The sequence below is a fragment of the Panthera tigris genome, chromosome F2 (assembly GCF_018350195.1).
Source record: "Panthera tigris isolate Pti1 chromosome F2, P.tigris_Pti1_mat1.1, whole genome shotgun sequence".
NCBI lineage: Eukaryota > Metazoa > Chordata > Mammalia > Carnivora > Felidae > Panthera > Panthera tigris.
The window spans coordinates 45,397,542-45,419,317 of record NC_056676.1 but is presented as its reverse complement, the minus strand read 5'-3'; the positions used below and the strand labels follow the sequence as shown (position 1 = coordinate 45,419,317).

At 38.0% G+C, this 21,776-nt stretch overlaps 1 protein-coding gene across 3 annotated transcripts in view; it reads right to left on the bottom strand.

Annotated features, from left to right (window-relative positions):
• The window catches only part of VPS13B (vacuolar protein sorting 13 homolog B), a 798,280-nt gene that overhangs the window by 130,297 nt on the left and 646,207 nt on the right, over positions 1 to 21,776 (bottom strand). For all 3 annotated transcript variants that reach the window (XM_042972776.1, XM_007073303.3, XM_042972777.1), the window contains 3 exons: positions 15,834 to 16,036; positions 12,798 to 13,005; positions 12,324 to 12,508 (listed from right to left, as the gene is read on the bottom strand). In XM_042972776.1, coding sequence (XP_042828710.1) covers positions 12,324 to 12,508; positions 12,798 to 13,005; positions 15,834 to 16,036 — 596 coding nt within the window. The remainder of the gene's footprint in view (positions 1 to 12,323; positions 12,509 to 12,797; positions 13,006 to 15,833; positions 16,037 to 21,776) is intronic.

Below are 21,776 nucleotides of genomic sequence, written 5' to 3'. Positions count from 1 at the left end.
CCAGAAAGAAATGCTTCCCCTCACCTTTTAATGCATGAGTATTTAATAGGAAAAGAGAAACAGATGAATAAAATTTCTACCACCAAATAAAGTGACAGGACAACAATGACTTCACTATTCTTCCCATTTGCAATTAAAAATAGAACTACCCCACGACCTGGCAATAGCACTACCATTTACTTTAAAAGCATGTCTTGTTGACAGATTCCTTCCTTACCTCTTATTTTTGAAGGGCAAGGAATGCTAGCATTTCAAATTACCTACCTACCTACCTACTTTATCTATCTATCTATCTATCTATCTATCTATCTATCTATCTATCTACCTACCTACCTACCTACCTACCCATCCATCCATCCATCCATCCATCCACCCATCCATCCAAAATCCCATTTGCTTTTTTCAGTTTTCTCTACAAATGCTGCTTCAGCAGATAGTTCACTAGTGAACCAGAAAGTGAGTTCTCTTACTGCCTTATAGAGTGAACAATGACTCCCCCCCAACCCCAGGTGAGAAGCAGGACTGGGTCCCAGGGGTGGCCAGTGCAGCAGGGGGGACCGGTGGGAGTCACATCAGTGGTGCTGGCAGGGAATGCTTGTTGTCTCTCACTAACTCTCCTTCTTTTCTTCCTCAGCAAAGAGCCCCAATTTCCCCTTTCACCAGGAGTGGCCAGATGACACAATTCTGGACAACAGAGCACCAGGAAGCAAGAAGATGCCCTGGCCCTCTCAACTTTGTGGAGATACTGACAGTCCTAGTCTGTCTACCTTCAGATTGTTCTCAGGTGTGATGGGAAAAGAAACATGGGTTTTGTTTAAGTTGCTGTTGTCTGGTATTTTCTGTCTCTCATATCTGAACCTAATCCTACTTGATGCAGATCTCAGTAGCTCCAACAGTGTTTTTCCTGTGTTGTTGGGATTCTTCCTTGAGGATTCATATATACTTTACAGGAATCTATAAACTCCTTGAAACTGTATGGTGAATCTGTGTGCAGAAGAGGCCCGTGGCAACTCATTTAACTTTTCAGATTCTTGGTTTTCTTGCCTATAATAAGGGAAGAATGCTCACCTCTGCAGAGCTGATTTCAGGAGTAGATATAATCTGGATATGGTGCCTAACATAAGGAATAGTGCCTAGCACAAGACACACTCATTTCCAAAATTTTATGAATAGTCTTATCATACTGCCCACTGAGCTTAAATCTAGCAGTCATCTATGACTTCCCTTACTCCCTCCCATTAAGTGACTGTTATTAGTTGTCAAGAGCATAATTTTTTTTTCTCTACAGTGCCTCCTGTATTCACTTCTTTTTCCTCATACCCTGTCCCCACCCTGCCCCCAGCCTACAGCCTCTGTTGTCTCCTCTCTGAGACCCTTAACAGGTCTTCTCATGTTTGGTCTCTTCTTTCTACATTCTACTCTTTACCAGACTACTAAATCAATTTACCCAAAGGCTGGGACTGCCCATCGCTCTCCACTGTTTATCGAATCAAACACAATTCCATCTAAAAGGAGTCAAGGTAGCACAACACAGAAGAAAAAAATTCATACAAACCTAGCTTTGAGTCCTGGTTTTAGCTCCTTACTTGTTCTGTGATCTTTGGGAAATCATATGATTTCTCAGAACCTGAGTTACCTTAGCTGTAAAGTACAGAAGCAGAGGTAATACTACCTGCTACACAACATTACAGTGAGGATCGTGGGGACATGACACGGAAAAGCACAAGGTCTGTGCCGGGTACATACTAGGTTCACAATGAACGTGTTACTTTCCTCTTTCCCTCCATGGAAAGGACCATGGACTAAAAAACCATGTCTGCAGCTTATCACCCTTGTGCTAATCCCTTACTTATGTAACCTATGCTAGCCAGACCAGATTATTTGCCACCTCCCAGACAATAAATTCTGTCTTCTCTTACTCAATTCTGAAATTGTGCTCAGACTGATTTCTTTCTTTATATCCCCTTTCCCTTCATTTTATGCTGAAACCCTACTCAGCCGACAGGGAGCCCTTCAATTGCCATCTCCTCTGTGAAGCCTTTTCCTGTTTTTCCAGTCACATGTAAACTCTCCTTGTGGCACTTCATGGGTCTACCTTGCCTTATTTTGTGTACTTATTACCCCTCCTGAAAGACCATAGATGCCCTGAGAGCAGAACTAGTGCCCTGTCTGTCTCTGCAGCCCGCATGGCCCTAGCCCACGTCCTTGTATCTGTATTTATGGAGTTAACCTCAAAGTTTTAAAGTAGAGCTCTTTTCAATATACTCCTAGATCGTTTTTTTGTACTTTTACACCAGTACAAAGACAGAATGATTAAAAGTGTGTTCAGGGAATACTCTATTTTAGGTTCCCCCCACATTGTCCAAAAAAGGAAGCAATGCTTCTGGATGTGAAACACTTAGTAGTCGATCCAGCACTGTTACCCATCATTCAAAACCATTTATTATTGTGTCCATTGGGTACACAGGACTTTTTCTTTTCCTTTATTTCCTAAGAGTCTGGCTTTGTCTCTTACTTCCCCAAAGCCCCCAAGACTTTTTTTTTTTCTTTCTGCATTTCAACAACAATGTATCTCATATCTGGGCTTTGAGCACCCCTTCTAAGGATGATGGATAGGAGCAAAGCCTTTTGGGACACATTAGTACAGCTGCCAGTGACAGGAGGTGCTTATAAAATAAAAAGGCTCAGGATTTTGGGAACATATTTGCAGCTATAAGTGAACCGCCCAACACAGCTGAAAAGAAACACCCAAGAATATTTCCTTTTATTCTTTTAAAGCTGTACATGGAAGAGGCACATCATATTAGATTGCAAGTAACTCACAGAAGGATTCTTTTTATGTAGTGTCACCATGTGCTAATATCATAACCTTTGCCTATCAGGTACATGTGCTTTAGAATTATAGGAAGCTCGTAAAGTCAAGTTTAAAGCAGCAAAAGTCTAGTTTTTAATTTATTGGATAATATTGGGTATCACTGTTTGACTCGAAACATGTTTCCATGTAATTATGAAAAAGAAGACCACTACAATTTTTAATGAAACTTCAGTGCTGTCTGTGGGTGAGTAGGTAAGATAGAATATTATCAGAAAACTATACACAATTAAATCCCCAATAAGCTACAGACATGAAACATCACATTGTACACTTGATTTCAAAAACAGAAAATTATTTTAGATAGGAAGCTCTCCTGCACCATTAGAACTGGGAGAGTGGAGAATCTGTGACACTGCGACATAGTCATTGTGTTATAGAGGAAACACTGACCAAGAAAGGTACTGCTTTTAAGCATTTTGGGCACAAGCAAGTATCCCCTATGTGTCAGTAAGGCATAGGAGCTTGCCTAATTGATATTTTGGGAGGATGTTAGGGGAGGACAATGAGAAGATTTAAAAAGTGACGTGAGACTCTTCTCCAGATGCAGACAGCCAGCCTTTGATGTACACAGAGAAACAGCTCTGCCAGATATCTGCAAAGGGAAAAGCTGGAAAAACCGGAGCAAAAAGGAGTAAAGTTTTTTTCTTTACTGAGGCTGTATTTCTAGAGATTTTCTGCCAGTGGTGATTCTTCCCTAACACTATAGACCATATACAACAGGCTTTCCTCTTGGACGAGCAGAATACGCTGTGCAGACCTTCAGAGTCCACCAGATTGGGAAGAAGCAGCTGTCAGTGTGAGGCCAGCACTGGCCATGAGTGTGGCCAAACTAGCCAGGGTGAAACACAGGAACAGTAAGAGAAGTCTGACATACAATGGATCTCTTTTGGGGGTATCTGCAAAGTTCACAATGACCCCTAATTCACATGTTGGTCGTGGCCATAGCTGAATGAGCCAAGAGCACCTGACACCACTCTAGGTCAACCAGGAATGTAGAACTGGACTGAATGCTGGACTTGTAAATGTGACTCTGGAAATTGTGCCCTGGGAATTGTGAGGAGACTACCAGGTGGCCTGAGAAGAAGGAGAAAAGCTAGTCCGTTGAAAAGGAAGGATGAAACAAACATAGGGAAAGAAGCGTAGTGAAGTGATAGTGAATAAATACTCTGCTGGGTTCCTATCTTCCGTTTCTGGCCTCGTCCTTCAAGAGGCTCAGCTGCCCTTGGCCTCTAGAACTCCCCACTGTATCTTGATACTAGATCCCTCTATTTTTAAGTCCAGCTTCAGTGGGGTTTGTGCTACCTGAAACCCATACAACTATAGCTTACATATTTATTACCTTGGAGGCCCTGACCATGGAGTGTGTCTCCTAGAGCAGCTATTCCCAGTCAGTGAAAGCACCCCACTAGTCACAGGCATGGCCAGCATTCCTAACAACTGTTCTGAAATTAACAGGCTATGAATACAGTCTTTCTGAGAAAGACTTTCTCAGAAGGGCTTTCTTGGTCTAACAAGGTAGGGTCCAGGTTCTTTGATCAAGTGATACGATGACGATGATAATAATTGTATCGATACCAGCTACCATTTACTGCGTGTTGGAATAATAATTTACTAAGCCTTTACATAAGACACTACGCTGGTGCTCTAAATATAGCATATCTACTTCTCACAACTCTTCAAGGTAGTTGGAGTGTAATTTTGTTTAGAAAGGTTTGTGACACAATGCACAATAGAGATGTCATTTGGGAAAGACCAGCCTGCTAGGAAGGCAGGTAGCCACAAGAGGGTCCTTAGCATGATGGATTCACCATGATTAAAGATCTGGCCATTGGTCTTGCAGTCTCAGAAAATTTCCACAGTGTCCTAGAGCTGACTAGACTTAGGAATGCTGAGTCATGCAACAAAGTTCACTAGAGACTGATATATAAACCAGATGCCAAGTTATTAATTTACCATGAGATGTATAACTGCCAAGCAGCCTGGATATTGATGCTGGCCTGAGCAATGTATGATACTCTCTCTGTAGACAGACTGCTCTGGGAGCCAAAGTTTTAGAAGGTTATTTGGGTGGTTAGATGATTTGAATGTTAGACACAGAGATCTGACAGCTGATACATTCATCTCCATAAAGGGGATTTAGCTACCAGGTGAACCAGACGCTTGGGCACCATTTCTTTGGATGCTGCCAGAAGATCTGCCAACAAATGCTTCTGTGACCCTCCTAGGCTTCTACAGCTGACCAGTTTTCCTTCTGAAGGAAACATTCTTCCTTTAGATATCTTAATATGCAATCCATCTTGTGTGTCTAGGAGCCCTTTTGTTTATTTAAGGTTATTTTGCACATTTTGGGTCTGAGTCACGATTTAATAGTTTGAAGTAAAAGGATAATTTTACTTTTCTTTACTTTTCTTCTTTCCACATTTCTCAACAGAGTAGCTCACTCGCTATCACCAGAATGTATCATCTACAAAATTATTATCCCAATGTTTTACAAACAGGGCAAAAAACATGGGTTTTGGAGTCAGAAAGACCTGGGATAGAATTCTGGCTCTCCCATTTTAAGTCTTAGAATTGAAGTCCAGTTAATTTTTCTTGGCCTCAGTTTCCCCAGTTATAAAATGGGGATAATGTGCACCTCACAGAATAGAATGAGATTTAAGGAGGTTATTATGCAAAGCACCTAACACATTTCTGGGTGTAAAAGATAAATGATCATAACACATTGGAGCAAAAATAACCCAGATCTCAACCATTTCGATTCTCTCCTTGGTTTCCAAGTATGCAATTTTTTCATTATTCTTCCAATGTGGTTTCACTTTGATTTTTATAATCATATTAGCGTTACTTTAAAAACTAATTTCCATGACTTTTGAACTGAATAAACAAAAGCGAATTGGACGTGAGTGCACTGATTTCTTTGGCTTGCTTTTCTCCTTCTCCACCAGAAATAAACAAATGACACAGCTTGCTTTTGTCTTTTTTCTTTCTGTTATCCTTGTGAAGATATCGTTTATGGACTCTAGTCATGTTTTTTTCATGGAAGAATTCTGCACTAAATTCTGATGCTTGAAAATCCCTTTTTACTGAGAAAGGGCTATGAAATCATACAGCTTTAGTAACAAATTAATTCTTTTTGTCCCCGTTAATTCAATTTACTTTTCAGATGCCAGAATTCCCCAAGTTATAGGATTCCTCCTATATGAATGTGCGGGCTTACCTTCTTATTCAACTATTCCACCTTATGTGTTTGCATATGCAATTATGCCCTCTATTTTCAAGTAGATGATAAACCCTGTATGAGCAGGGACAGATTTATCTCTTTATATCCTCACTGCCTATATACCCTGTAGTAACCTACGCTACATTAAGGGGACATTAAATAAGTATTTGTGGGTGAGAAATGCTATGAGGTTGGGAATACGAGTAACAGATGTTTATCTTGTCATTTCTTAATTATATTCATTTTTTTCTTTTTCTTATTTATTTATTTTTAGTTTTATTTTTTATTTTTTAAAATTTACATCCAAATTAGTTAGCATAGTGCAACAATGATTTCAGGAGTAGATTCCTTAGTACCCCCTACCCATCTAGCCCATCCCCCTCCCACAACCCCTCCAGTAACCCTCAGTTTGTTCTCCATATTTATGAGTCTCTTCTGTTTTGTCCCCCTCCCCCTTTTTATATTATTTGTGTTTCCCTTCCCTTATGTTCATCTGTTTTGTCTCTTAAAGTCCTCATATGAGTGAAGTCATATGATTTTTGTCTTCTTCTAATTTCACTTAGCATAATACCCTCCAGTTCCATCCACGTAGTTGCAAATGGCAAGATTTCATTCTTTTTGATTGCCGAGTAATACTCCATTGTATATATATACCACATTGTCTTTATCCATTCATCCATCGATGGACATTTGGGCTCTTACCATCCTTTGGCTATTGTTGATAGTGCTGCTATAAACATGGGGGTGCATGTGTCCCTTCAAAACAGGACACCTGTATCCCATGGATAAATGCCTAGTAGTGCAATTGCTGGGTCGTAGGGTAGTTCTATTTTTAGTTTTTTGAGGGAGCTCCATACTATATTCATATTTTCTGAAGGTATAGATTTGAATCTAAGTATCGAATTCTTCTAGTGTAAAGTTTTGTGAACCTGTGTTAACTTTTCCTCAAGCTATTTAAACATTTTCTTTCTTTCTCCTCTGACTTGCACGCCAGGAATCTGATGTACACCATAGATGTTTCTTGCATTAAAGGAATTCCCAACTTTAGCCTTTACATCTTTCCTTTTAGTCTACATTGTACTCAATACAGAACTTAACTTCCACCATTTTACTTCTTTCACTTTGCTTCCCATCTGTGTAAATTGCTTCAGTGATCTCAATCCCCTTAGTGTTTGTCTTGAATTGTAATGCTCAAGCTTTTACTCTTAAAATCTTCAAAGAAAGATGATATTTAGTTTGGCCTATTCTCACATACCAAATGAATACACCTAAAAATTTAGTGCAACACATAAGTGAAAATAAATATGAAACAGAATGCATTACCGAGAGAAGAGAATAAGCACCATGACAGATCTGTGTGAAAATGAAAACATCCATTGTCAATTTTACTCCAAAAACAGATTAAAATTTTACAATCTGGGTATATCTGTATTTCCAAAATTGAATCCCAAGTAGGCAGTGAAAACAATAGGACGAGGAAAGGAAAACTTAGAATACATAGTGCCAGAAATTCTGATATTTAAGCTCATTTAAAATGATACAAAATTCCTTCTAGGTTGATGGCATTACTCTACCCTACAGGTTGTAATGTTATTGATACCTAAGTATACTACTAATACTTAAAATTTCACATGATAAAAACTATGAACTGACCAGAAAATAAGCTCCCTTTGCTTTCTGTGAACATTAATTTCAGGGTCTTTATTCAGAACCTATGGTTCGTTTGATTTAATACTATAAACATGTTTTCCATATTTTTCATTACAATTACAAAATAAATTCCATAAACTCATATGGGGAGCCTGTTTATAAATCCTATTATCAATCATGGAAACATACACAAATGGACAAATCTGAGGGTTCTATCTAAGTGAACTTTATAAGGTCAGTTTTTTATGAACTAAACGATCCTCAAGGAAAAAGTCAACCAAACTTGATTTCTGTTTTTAGGCTTAAAACCAAAGAGATTAACTTATCTTTATATTTAAGAACTAGCCTCTGTCCAGGGGGCAGTGGGCTTGGCAGTATATTCAGTGATCTCACCAAGAGCCTATGTAACGTAATGACATTAGACTGTGTGTTTACCATAGATAATACCACTGAAGCATAACACAATGCATCTTGACATAATTCAGTTTGTAAAACCCAAACTCATTCAACAGCTCCATAAAATAATGACAAACAATGTAATATTTTTGAGCAATACAAAATAGGAACATGGACATTCAAACATCCATTTGATGCATCTCCACTGCAGTAGATACTATAAGGGACACAATGACAAATTTGATATGATCACTGCCATTGGAAACTACAATTTACGAGACGAGATATGAACACATAGTTAAAATGTGAAGGATAAGGTGAGAAATAGCATAAAAGTGGTGCTATGGAGTGTCACAGGACTACAGAGGAAGAGGGTACTAGGTTTGGAGATGGTTTCCAGGCAAGGCTTCAAGGAGTAGAGGGCACAGCGGGTGTTTGGAAGTATAGGTAGGATTTCAAGCAGAGAAGGGAGATTCAAGTGAAGGAAGTGGTATGGAAGTCAGGCTGTCACAGATAGGTTTGGTAAATGCTGAATAGATGTCTGACTAGAAGGTAGATCACGTGTAATGGAGTGAAAGCTAAAGCTGGGTGGGGACTAGGGAGGTTATGCAGGGCCCTCAAGGTCAGTCTACTAGGGAGACTGCATCACTGAAAGGTTTTCTTAAAGAATTGATATAATCCACTTGTTCCTTTAAGAACTTAGTAGGATTGCATGAAGGAAGAAAGACTGAAGGCTGGAATTCTATTTAGAAGGTTCTTTTAGTGGTCCAGGCATTTGCTTATGAGGGAGGGATGGAGGGAAAGAAATTAACATTTGTTGAAGGCTCACTATGTGTAAGGCATTTATTTGTTTTAGCTATAAAATTTCATTCAATTCTTGCAATATCTCTGAAAGGTAAATAACATTAATTTCAGTGTTCAGTCGAGGAGCTGTATCCCCAGGAGCAAGCCCAAGGTCTGGCACCACAAGTGCTCAGGGAAAAAGCTGTCATATTGAATCAAAGCTATGATTCATGCAACATATTTTCTGTTCTCAACAGGAGCTCCAAAGAAACAAAATAGTTTGTATAGTTCTAAGATTGCAACCCCAAGAGGTATTTCTACAAATGAGGCTTACCCCAACCCTTTGGGCAAATTCTGCTCCTAGTCAGGCGAACATAAGGATCAGAGCAGCATGGCAGCAGTATGGCAACCTTCTGCCTGTCCTGCGTTATTCTTCTGTCCCAGTTATCAAATTCTACGCATTCCTTCTTACTGTTGGGATCAAACTCTCCCTTTCAACTTATAGTAGGTCAACCCTCTCTTGGTTCTTAGACCAGCATTCCCATCTTTGCACTCTGACCACATCTCAGTTCCCGTCTCTCCAACAAGATGTGAAATATGACAGGAACCCTCTGATACCAACTCTTTGCTTGTTGCAACCTGCCAGGCTTCCTTCGTGCATTGCTTTGCTTATGTAACAAGTCCACTGTCTAGACCCTAGAACTATCCCAGATCTTCTGGACTATGCCAGCTGACTGCAAAATCATCAGCCCCTACTCGCTTTGGTCTAGCTTGGTCTAGCCTATGCTTATACCTGATAAAAAAAAAACAAAAAAACTTTTGACAATTATCATCATGGTAGTAATTAGTAGTATTCACACTTAAATAGCACACGCTATGTGTCAGGCATTATTCTATGTGTCTTTCAAACATTAATTCCTCTAATCATCACATTACCAATAGCCTCATTTTATTGATGGAAAAAAAGCAAAACAAAAAACCTGAGGCTGAGGGATTAAGTTACTTGTCGAAGGTGACATAGTGTGCAAGTGGCAGCGTCAGAATTTGAACCCAGGCATTCTGGCTAGAGTTCATCCTCTGAACCATAATGCCTCTCTACTGTCAGTGCGAAGATAAGGAACATGTCATCGGTGAATGTACTTACTATCTCACATGCCTTATGCAATACAACTGGCACAATACTACCACCGATAGTTAATGTATTAACATGTAGTTATAACTATGAACCCTAAAAGCAGTTAGAGAGAAGCCCTTACATGATGCAAAACTTTTCATTTTGATCGAAAATACTAAAGATGTTCTGCATCTGGATGATTCTCATAAGACAGGAGTATTCAAAGATATTGCTATTGGGGGTGCCTGGGTGGCTCAGTTGGTTCAGTGTGTGACTTCGGCTCAGGTCATGATCTCACGGTCCACGGGTTCGAGCCCTGCGTTGGGCTCTGTGCTGACAGCTCAGAGCCTGGAGCCTGCTTTGGATTCTGTGTCTCCTTCTCTCTCTGTGCCCCCCGACCCCGCCCTGGTCATGCTTTGTCTCTCTCGGTCTCAGAAATAAATAAACATTAAAAAAATTATAAAAAAAAGATACTGCTATTTTACTTAGCAAAAATAATCCAAGAATGCTGGTAGAGAAGATAATCATGAATATGATCTTAATAGGAGAGGAAACAAATTTAAGAATTTAAAGAATCAAAGTAGAGTTGCTAAGAGAGATTTTAAAAATTCTCATCATAAGAAAAAGAGTCAAAGTAGAGACTGTTGACATCTTAGCAAATCAGATAGTTTTGAACACTCAAGTTCATTTGACAAAATGATTAACACATTTTATTGTTACCAAATCAGAAGATGAATATCTGACTAAATATATTATAATCAGGAATTTAAACAAGAATTAAATAAGCATATGTTAATGTTAATACGTTAACATGCCATCATGTTAATAATGAATCTTGAATTTTTCCTATTTGTTAAGTATAGATTAGTCATTAAAAAAAAATTGGTGAGTATCTCTGTGTACCAAGGGCTGGATAAAAGTGATGAAGAAATACAAGAAGCTTATTTTCTAATGGTGGAGAGAGAAAGACCATGAGCAAGTAAATAAATAAATGCATACAATAATTCTAAATAGCAGTAAGAGCTATGAGGAAAGTAAAACAAGGTAATGTAATTTAGAATAAAGAAGTGTGAACCAGCCACAATAAGACATTTGAGCTGGTACCTGACTAACAAAGTTGGGGAACAGAGCAACAGCAATGACTCTCAGGTGGTATGCTCAAAGAGAAAAAAGAGGCCAGTATGGCTGGAGCACAGTGAGAAATGGGGAGCCTGGTATGAGACCAAGTCAGAGAGGTGGACAGGGCACAGATCAGAGGTCCTTACAGGTTATAGCAAGATGGTTCAATTTTGTTCTAAGAAGCAGAGGAAGGCACCAACAGGTTTAGGGGACTGATGTGACCTGATCTACATTTTAAAAAGATCACTTTAGCTGCTGTATGGAAAATGCATTACAGGGAGTCAAGAATGGAATCATTGAGACCAATTAGGAAGCTACTGTAGCAGGGAACAGAAAGGTGGTAGCCTGGACTAGAGTTGTACCAGTAAAAAGTGAGAAGTAGATGGAATAGGGACCTATTTTGGAGGCAGAACTGAAAGGACTTGTTGATGAATTAGATGTGGGGAGTGAAGGAAATAGAGAGACTCACTGCTCTGAGTAGACGGTTGTGTGATCTAGTAACAGGTGGAAAACTAAGAGGAAAACAAATTTTTGGAGAAATGCTGATCTGTAGGATATTAATAAGTAGAATGATAATGTAGTGATATCCACAGTGACATTTATATTAAACTTAGAGAACTGACAAGCAACAAATTTTCACAAAATCATATGGAATAGGATCACTGGTTAGACGGTTTTCCTACCAGCCTACCTGAAACCTAAGACTAGCTCTGGAAATGAAGATGAAAACTGAGTCATCCATTCTGGCCTTATGTGGACATATTTTATTTCATAAAGCAGTTCTAGAAATGCTTAAGACTGTGAACACACAGTAGGTATTTAAAAAATGTGTGTTGAACTGAATGACACCTGTCCTGTTACAGTTAGACTATGTAACATAACCTACCTACAAAAGGGCTAAAAGTGGAATTGAGAGCTCCCAAAATTGGCATGTATCATAAATCTGAATTACATTATTCCTTATTTTAAAATTTCTAAAATTTCTAAATCTATATGTGTACATATATATGTGTGTATATGTATGTACATACGTACATACATACATATATTGTGTATTTCCCTGATGCTACTGATGGAAAAAATAGGTATGCTCTAATCTTTTTTTCCTAGTACCTATTCAGTACTTTTCCACTGCTTTTATTTAAAAATGAATAGTCACAACCCACCTGTAGCATATCGCCAAGGTCTGCTGTGCTAATATCTGGATCCTCTGTGGTGTTGAAGGGCACGGGAGTTATCCGTACAAGGGTGAGCACTCTAGGTTCTGGATATCTCCATAACATCATCCCTGGGCTATCTTCGGTTTCATTGTAAAACAAGACTTCATAGACACCAGGCATTTTTAAAGGTTCTGTTAAGTGAAAAGATAATTATTTGTATGCTTTTGGAAGGGAACACGTGGATTTCTTACAGAAAGAGAAAATTAGGAAGATACAAGAATATAAAAGGCTGGTTGATCAGTTTTACACTTTTATGTGGTTTGAGACAGGAACAAATTAAGAATTTTCCCTTAAGAGAATGAGTGGTAATGTACTGTTCTTGTACTGCAGGTATTAATGTACTTTTCCAGTGATCTTGATGTGTTACTCAGTGAATGTGCAGTTAAAACTCTCCCTCATAATGAAGCTGTTGCTACTTACCAGCATCTCGTATATACTGGAATAGGCCTGTCCGTAGGTCATCTGAACTCTGTTCACTTTTAAACATCTGGTTCTTTTCTATAGGAGAGGGCATTTGTGGCACTGCTTCAGGAACGTGCACTGCAATATTTCGCTCCTCGTGAAGGTATCCGTTGAGTAATTCATGTAGAAGAACTAAACAATTCAAATGTTCTTGACCCCAGAAAACCTTTAAAAATCATATGAAAAAATTAGTGGCTTTTAAATACAAACATTTCCTGAGGATAATTAGGCACAATCATACTTTAATTAATGCGGGACGTCATTATGCTCAATTTAATTATTGACAATAACTAAACTATAATTTCTAAGAAGTCATTGACCTACAGGATGAAATTCTATTACCTGAGTAAATATATAAAAACAAGAAATCAATTACATCATATATTGTGTGAATATCCATCAATTTTCAATGCTGAATTACCAAAGAAACTATGTTAATGCAAGGTCATTTTTATGAGTTAACTTAGCTAAGAGAGAAAACAATATCTATTGCGGTCCGAGAGAAGGCACTGAAGATCTAGGCCGAAATGTTAATAAAGTAATAATAAAAACCTTGTGGAATAGCTTCCTACATTTTGTCATGAGATTAAATAAACACATCTTAATTAGAGGGTTCCTTTCTTGGCAGTTTTACTTGTCAGAGAAAAAGAGAGGGAAGGTGCTCAGTGCACCTGAACTCAGAAGGCTCCCAACTTCTGTGTTTACTGAGAATGTGCCAACATATAGTATTCCACAACCCCTGAGAATTAACCATATAGGAGGTAGAGTAGAGTTTTAGAACAAAGGCCTTGGTGTTTCCTGTAATAAAGAGGATGAAATTCTCTTTTTCTGCATGTGAAGAGTATTAGTATATAACAGAAGTGTGACCAGTGGGTAGCAGTGATTAATGTCAGAGGACTCAAAATGTCAACACTGTTCTATTTTTCTGAAGATATTAGATAAAGGCAATACAACCATTATTTCTAAGAGAACCAATTTAACATGAAAAAAATATAAAGTAGGAAAAAAATAACCCTATACCTGTGGGTAAGTTTCCTAAGTTTAGGTCCTGCTTTCTGGAATTAAGGCATCAGAAATGAAGGCAAGAGATATGATACTAAGTCTACTTTTGTTCTCATCAATGTTAGTTTTATTGGATACTGAAAAATAGAAATAAGTGGAAAGTCGAGCTGGGGAACTGAACACTACACTCTAGGCTTTAAATTGTTGAGAGAGCAACTTTCTAATATAGAGATGATATACTATATTTTTGTCTTATTGTTGATTTTAATGTGGAGTTACTTTGCTGTCTTGGGAAAATGACAATATAGTTAATATTGTTATTAACTTATGTTAATACATGCTTATTGTTAAATACATGAAGGTTTCTGATGGATGCCCAAAATCTCCAGAGCAATACTAAGCAAAAAGTTATTAGGATCTTTCCACATCTAGCTCCATGTCAGTAAGAAAACTGGTGAAAGAGTTGAGGCAATACAACTTTTAGATGAAAACAAAAAGTTCATATATAATATGTCTCCATTATTAACAAATTAGTCATTTCCATTTTCTGTAATTATGGATTTCTCAAGATATTTGGATTTATGTCAAACTCAGGGGACATGAAATCGTATAAAGAATACATTCATGGGGCGCCTGGGTGGCTCAGTCGGTTGGGCGTCTGACTTCGGCTCAGGTCATGATCTCACAGTCCGTGAGTTCAAGCCCCGCGTCAGGTTCTGTGCTGACTGCTCAGAGCCTGGAGCCTGTTTCAGATTCTGTGTCTTCCTCTCTCTCTGACCCTCCCCCATTCATGCTCTGTCTCTCTCTGTCTCAAAAATAAATAAACATTAAAAAATTAAAAAAAAATACATTCACATCTAACCAAATAGAAAGTTACCAAGGAATGAGTGAATACCCTCACACAGGCCATATGTGGCTGTAAATCAAATGCTTAAAAAACTGCAATTGAATGTATGTCAAGTATTAATCATCAGGTGTTTATAATATCTAAGGAACCTGATTAGCAAATGGTTCTTACATATTGCTGATGACACTGTGCTGGAAACAAGTTGACTCTTTTGTAATTAGAAAAGTCTATAATCAGAAAAAGTTTAATGGCCCAGCAATTCTACTCCTAGTAACATATCCAACAGAAATGAAAACATATGTTCACACAAAAACTTGTACACAAATGTTCCTAGCAGCATCATTCATAATAATAGCCTGAAGTGGAAAGAACGCAAGTATCCATCAGCTGATGAATGGATAAATAAAATGTGGTATGTCCATAAAATGGAATGTTATTTGGTCCATAAAAAGGAATGGAGTACTGGTACCTGCTACGATATGGATGAACCTTGAAAACACTATGCTAAGTGAAAGAAGCCAGTCACAAAAGATCACATATTGTCTGATTCCACTTACATGAATTGTCTAGAACAGTCAGATACGTAGACACAGAAAATGGATTAGTAGTCTAGACCTAGAGAGGAGATTAGAGGGTAATGGGGAATGAATGCTAATGGGTACAGGGTTGCGAGGGTGTGTGTGTGTAAAAATGTTTTACCATGGATTGTAGTGATGATCACACACCTTTGGGAATATGCTAGAAAAACACTGAATCATACACTCTAATTAGGTGAATTGTATGGTATGTGAGTTGTATCTCAATAAAGCTGTTAAAAAACCTTAATGAGAAATCAATCTGATAATACTCTTCTTCACCATACGAAAATTTAGTGTAACAGTTCAAAAAATGAACAAAGGTGGGGACGCCTGGTTGGCCCAGACTGTTGGCTCAGTCTGTTAAGCGTCCAACTCTTAATTCTGGCTCAGGTCATGACCTCACGGTTCTAAGATCTAGTCCTGCACAGGGCTTGCTTAAGATTCTCTCTCCCTCTTCCCCTTTCCCCCACTTACATGCGTTCTCTCTCAAAACAAAAACAAAAACAAAACAAATGAACAAAGGCTAGTTGAAAACTTAGGAGGAAAATGTGGCCAATCCCCACAGACCTGTAGCAGACCTCCTCTTAAATCAATGGATATTTTTGGTGTGGACTGTTCTGGGCCTGGATTGCCACTGTGTTTACACCATTTAGCTTCCAGATTGACAGTAGCACAGCATGGTCCTATCAGAATCCGATTTCTTTCTCTGAGACTTGTTTTAAGCAGAAAATCATTTATGCTGAGTAGAAATGATGACCCAAGAATTACACCTAGAGAAAACAAGAGAGGGGTATATATTATAATTATTCCTTGTCAAAAAAATATGTTTGAGCAAGAACTATCTACATTTTTAAAGAGCTTTCCTTCATCCTTTGTCAAAGTCTTCTTTTTCAGTTGGCCTCTCCCCACATTTTTATACCACTTATACAGAATTCTAGTTATGAAGCAGGTATACCTCATTCACATTCCTAACAAAAAGATATTTGCCAAAACATTATGACTTTTTCCATGTGTGAGCATTTTAAGTTTTATGAGTAGAGACATTTTCATTAAATTGTTCAAGTTTTTCAAACAACTACATTAAGAATAAGAACAGCTGCTTCATTGGTCTATTGTTAACACAATGGGAAAGGGCAATTTTCTGTGATTTCTTACAGTAATAGAGTATAGTATATTACTTTGCTAGACACTCAAGCTTTTGACTGGCCCATGTTAAAATTCAAAACAATCAAGATATATAACATGTGTTTTCTAAAAATTTTAGTTTAATCCAAACTTCACACATCATAACCACTTGAAGTTTACAAAGTCTTAAAAACAGATAGTGGCAGGTTAGATTTATGAGAAAAACTATATGCTATAGTTCAAAGTCAATAGACTCAGAAAAAGAATACACTTTAAAATGTAGGTTTTCTTTTGAACTTAAACTAGAAGTGTAGATCAAAACCTTTTCATAAAACCAATGGCACACTTTAAGATATTTGGATGCAAAGTTAGAGTGGTGGGTTAACTTTCCCCCAAGGAGCTCATATTCTGAATTGTCATTGTGAATATTGAATTTCACCAGACCACGTTTGTAATGCCCATGGCTTATTTTTCTAATGATATTTGATCCTTAAAAGAGATGAAAGATTAAAAAACACCTTCGGCCCACAGTATACACGTTTCAAAGTACAGTGCCCACACTGACTTTCCAATTCTGTGGAGACTTGAAAACTTCATATAGGTTGTATGCTCCTACTGCAGAAATAAGATACAGAACTTCTAATCTTCCATGGAAGACATCACACCCACATAAGTTAGGGCTAAAACTTTTGTTAACAATTAGGATGGTAAAAGTCAATTTCTTAAATTTTTCCACTATATTCTGGCACTAAGACTTCCATTTCATTGACACAATTTTCTTGATTCACTGCTACACCTCACTTAAAGAAAAAATGACACAGAAAATTAAAAAAAAAAAAAAAAGAAAGAAAAAAGAAACAGGCCCCCAAATACCCAAGAATCAAAAATCATCTCCATTGATGGGAGTTTAGAACTCATGTCGTAACTTCCTGACATTTGCTGAAATATTTACTTAACAGTAAATATCTGCTAAATGAAACATACCAATTTATTACTGAGAAATTTGTCATAACGGGATTATGAAAGTATAGGCTTGATTCAGTACAATCATCTGGCAAATAGTATTAAGGGAATGCCAGAATTACATTTCTCTTTATTCCCAAATATATGTATCTCCATTCTGCCCTAGAGTGAAATATCCAATTATCTCACAGTAATCTTAATGTGAATATTCTATTGGTTCCTCATACACAAAATGTTTAATTCCAAAGGCCTTCTAAGTTGCTTATCTTATTGAATGTTTCTCATTGCCTTGTCAGACCCCCAGATTAAAAAAATCTCAGGGTCCACTTTGGGGGCTCTTGTTCTCTTATCTCAAGAGTTAATTTCTATATCATTCTAATCCATCTCCATTATTTTAAAACATCGAGGAAGAGAGACTTTGGTAAGCTAAGTGATTAACAGGGAAGACCACATCATATTCAAGCTCCGGTACACTGACCATCCCGGAGGCAAAGACCATCGTACTCAGTATAGTGCTGGGAACAACAGTAGCTCTTCAGGATATATCCCACCAAACTGAGTTGTCAGTTTACAATCTGATCCTACTTTCATCTGTCTCAACATATTTCTTAATTGACAGACAAAACAGAAAAGTGCCGAAATTTCTGCCATTCTTCATTTTGCATCACTGTGTCCTAGAATAATAAGGCCGAGTGGAGGAAGCCTTAGAAGCCATCCATTCCAGGGGCGCCTGGGTGGCTCACTCACTTGGGTGTCCAACTTTGGCTCAGGTCATGATCTCACAGTTTGTGAGTTCAAGCCCTGCATCGGGCTCTGTGCTGACAGCTCAGAGACTGGAGCTTGCTTCGGATTCTGTGTCTCCTTCTCTCTCTGCACCTCCCCTGCTCATACTCTGTCTGTCTCTCAAAAATAAATAAACATTAAAAAAAAAAAAGAAACCATCCATTCCAAGTCCCCCTCCTCTAAAAGAAATCACACAAAACTTTTTATTTTGAAGTGATGTTAGAATCACCTAAAAGTTGCAAAAATATAGAGTTCCCATATACTCCTCATCCAGCTGTGTAACCACAGCAGAAATACTGAAATCAGGAAATGAACACTGATATCATACTATTAAGTAATCTACAGATCTTATGTAAATTTTCCCATTTTCCTCACTAATGTCCTTTTTATGGCTCAGGATGCCAACTAAGATCCCCACTGAATTTAGCTGCCAAGTCTCCTTAGTCTCCTTTAATCTGTGACCGATCCTCCAGCCTTCTTTGTCTTTAATGACCCTGATGCTCTTGAATAGCCCAGGCCAACTACTTGCAGAATGTCTCTCAATTTGAGTTTATGTGATGTTTTCTCATTAGAATTAAGTTATGTTTTTGGCAAGAATCCCAGAGAAGTGATGCCCTTCTCAGTGTAACATATTGGAGTGATGTTGATGTTTTACTATTGGCAATATTAACTCTGATCACATGGCTAAAGTGGTGTCTGCCAGGTTTTGTCACTGTAATGTTGCTATTTTTCCATTTGAAAATAACAAATATCTTGGGGAGATACAGGAAGACCATGAATGTATCCTCTTTTACATCAAACTTTTACCCACTCATGTTTTAGCATCCATTGATGGCTCTTACATGCAATGATTATTACTGTGGTATGTGATAATGTTGATTTCCAATTTTTCTTATTCTTCTACATTTCTTAATTAGCATTCTGTGGTAAAAAGAACTGTCCCTTCTACCCCATTTATTAATTCAATTATTTATTTGTATGCGTATGGACTCATAGGTATTTATTTTATGTTATGAGTTATAATCAAATACTATCATTTACTTTGTTGCCTAAATTGAACCAGCTTTGGGCATTGAGAACTCCTTCAAGTTGGGTCTTGTGTCCTTTTGATACACTCCCATCATTTTTTGAGAACTTTTTAATTTTCTGGCAATCTATGATGTTTTAGGCTTATCTTATATTTTTCCTATCTCATCTCTGGCAACCTCCATTTCTCCAAAGAGCCTGGGTTTCTTTTGCTGAAGAATGGTATCTAGAAAACAAAATCTGGGTGGTAGGTATGCTCATTGCTACTAGGGTATCACTGCTTCCAGGCTGTCTGAGCAGAGAGGGCTAAGAAGCGTGTGTGTGTGTGTGTGTGTGTGTGTGTGTGTGTGTGTATCAGCCATGTTTACACACACATATCTATTTTTCTGTATCTATCTATCCACCAGAAAATATATTAAAAATCATGAATTCACATTGATACCTCTGGTTCTAATCCAGCACCACAGAATGGTTTCTAGCCTTCTTCCTTTGCTTATTTGTACCTCTTTCTATGAGAGTGAAAAACCTGCCAAGTACCTCTTCTACTATGTTATTTCTAATCATTCCTAAAATATCACTTTGACGTGGTCAAAATCAAAGAAAAAGAACTAAGACAGATATAAAGGACAACTTCATGGGAGCAAAGGTAATTACCAAAGAAAAGACTATCAAAAGAAAGGGCTAATATTTACCTCTAGGAGTCTCATTAAGAATGGGCTTGACATTTTGTCTGGAGTGTATAGATGAATGAGATTACTTTTCTCACTCTATAACAGCTTTCACTTATACACAGGTATTTTTAAGCATATGATAAAAATCTCTGTAGAACTTGATTTAAACAGAATTTGGATCTTACTAGATATTTCTACTATGTAGGAACTACTTCAAAATACTGCTATTGTACTGTCTAAATTAGTTGCTGAGGTTTTGCCTAAAATATCTAGTACTGGGATGACAAAATCTGCATCATCATATCTTATGTATATTCCTCAGAAAGTGCCTATCTCTTCTCAAAGAAGAACTTAAGTAGGATTGATGGAAGGTTCTTCTTAATTCCCCTAAGTTATACGATTAGAAGTATTTATTGACTGGGGTGAGGAAGGATGTGAGAAAAATTCTGAACTTGAATTATTACAAACAAATATCGAAATGTTGACAGCTTAAACACATGAACACGTCACTGCTGTCCTACAAATCCTATTCTTTTTTGCTTGGGTAGGGAGAATAGGATACTTAGAATTCTCGGGAGAACAGAGATAAAGGTAGGGACTGTAACCTCAGGAAAATGGCCCAGAAGTCGGAAGCCAATGGTCAGGCCAATGTTTGGGAGCCTGCAATAAGGGGAAAGAAAGCCAGTCAGACTCAGGTGAGCAGTGAGGAGGCAGGAGGAGACCATGTACCTGAGATACAGAGACCTTGCAGTTGAGGCAGGTGTAGCTTTAGTTCAGCAATAGCAGAATCTAGGACTGCTTTTCCAGAATGTAGGCTAGTAGAGATGGAAACTTGACATACTTTTTGATTTTCATGTTTGATACTCTCTGGAGTTTGATTTGGCTCAGGGCTGAGCATGGATTTCAATGAAAATCAATGAGATACACTAATAATACTTTCAGGAAAGTAACCTTTCCTCTTGCTCCCTGGTTTTGAAGTTAACAAAACGAAGGTGCCTGAGCTGCTGGCAGCCACCGTGTGGGGTCTGAGGCTGCAGCTGTGTAACACAGAAGGGAGATCTAATGGACTCTGCCATGACTAAGGACAGCACTGGGCCCAAGCTTTTCACCTATGAGACTGCTGAAATCAGCTTAGGTTGGGTTTTCTGTCACTTATAACTCAGAGCATCCCAACTGATATACGTTCTCTAACTAAAGGGATTGCCAAGGATAATCCATAGTCTTCTATTTTTCCTCCCACCCTCAATCTCTTATTCCAGTGAATTTCTCTACTCTTATGGTTTTACGAACAATTTCTTATGACAGTATTAAAAACCACGCCTAATTTCTTAAGCAAGTGTTACTCCCATGCTTCTATCTACTTGTAAGGTTTTTGGATATACAGGATCACCTCCACCTTGATATTTATGCATGCATGCATTCATTATTCAACAAACATTCACTGGTTATCTACCGTATACTGGCTATACAAAGGTAAAATAAATAATTTGCAATTTTCTTTCATGTCAGATTTTTCCTCAGCAATTTCACAGCCTCACGTTCTGAGATCTCAGGAAGTACTAGAGGGGATGAAACAACCAAAAACATTGTAGTATTGACTGTTAAGCAAGCGAACTGTTGAAAAACATGGGACACTTCCCCATTATCGTACAAATCTTTTTTTTTTGTTGTTTTTTTTTTTACTTTTTATTCTCCTTTGTGCTGTCAATTCTTTCACTCTGATCAAGTATTTGCTTGCTAGGTCGCTCTTCATTCTGTTCTTTTCCCTTTCATTCTTTTCCTCACTAGTCTACTCCTCACTCTATTCTTACACCTTTGTAATCCTTTTACAGTGTGTACTTGCCTCTGTATCAGGTCTACCAGCAATGATGATGGACTTGTTTAAACACACAGGTGGCGCTGAGAATTTAAGATGCTTATGCTGGCAGTGAGGACACAGAAC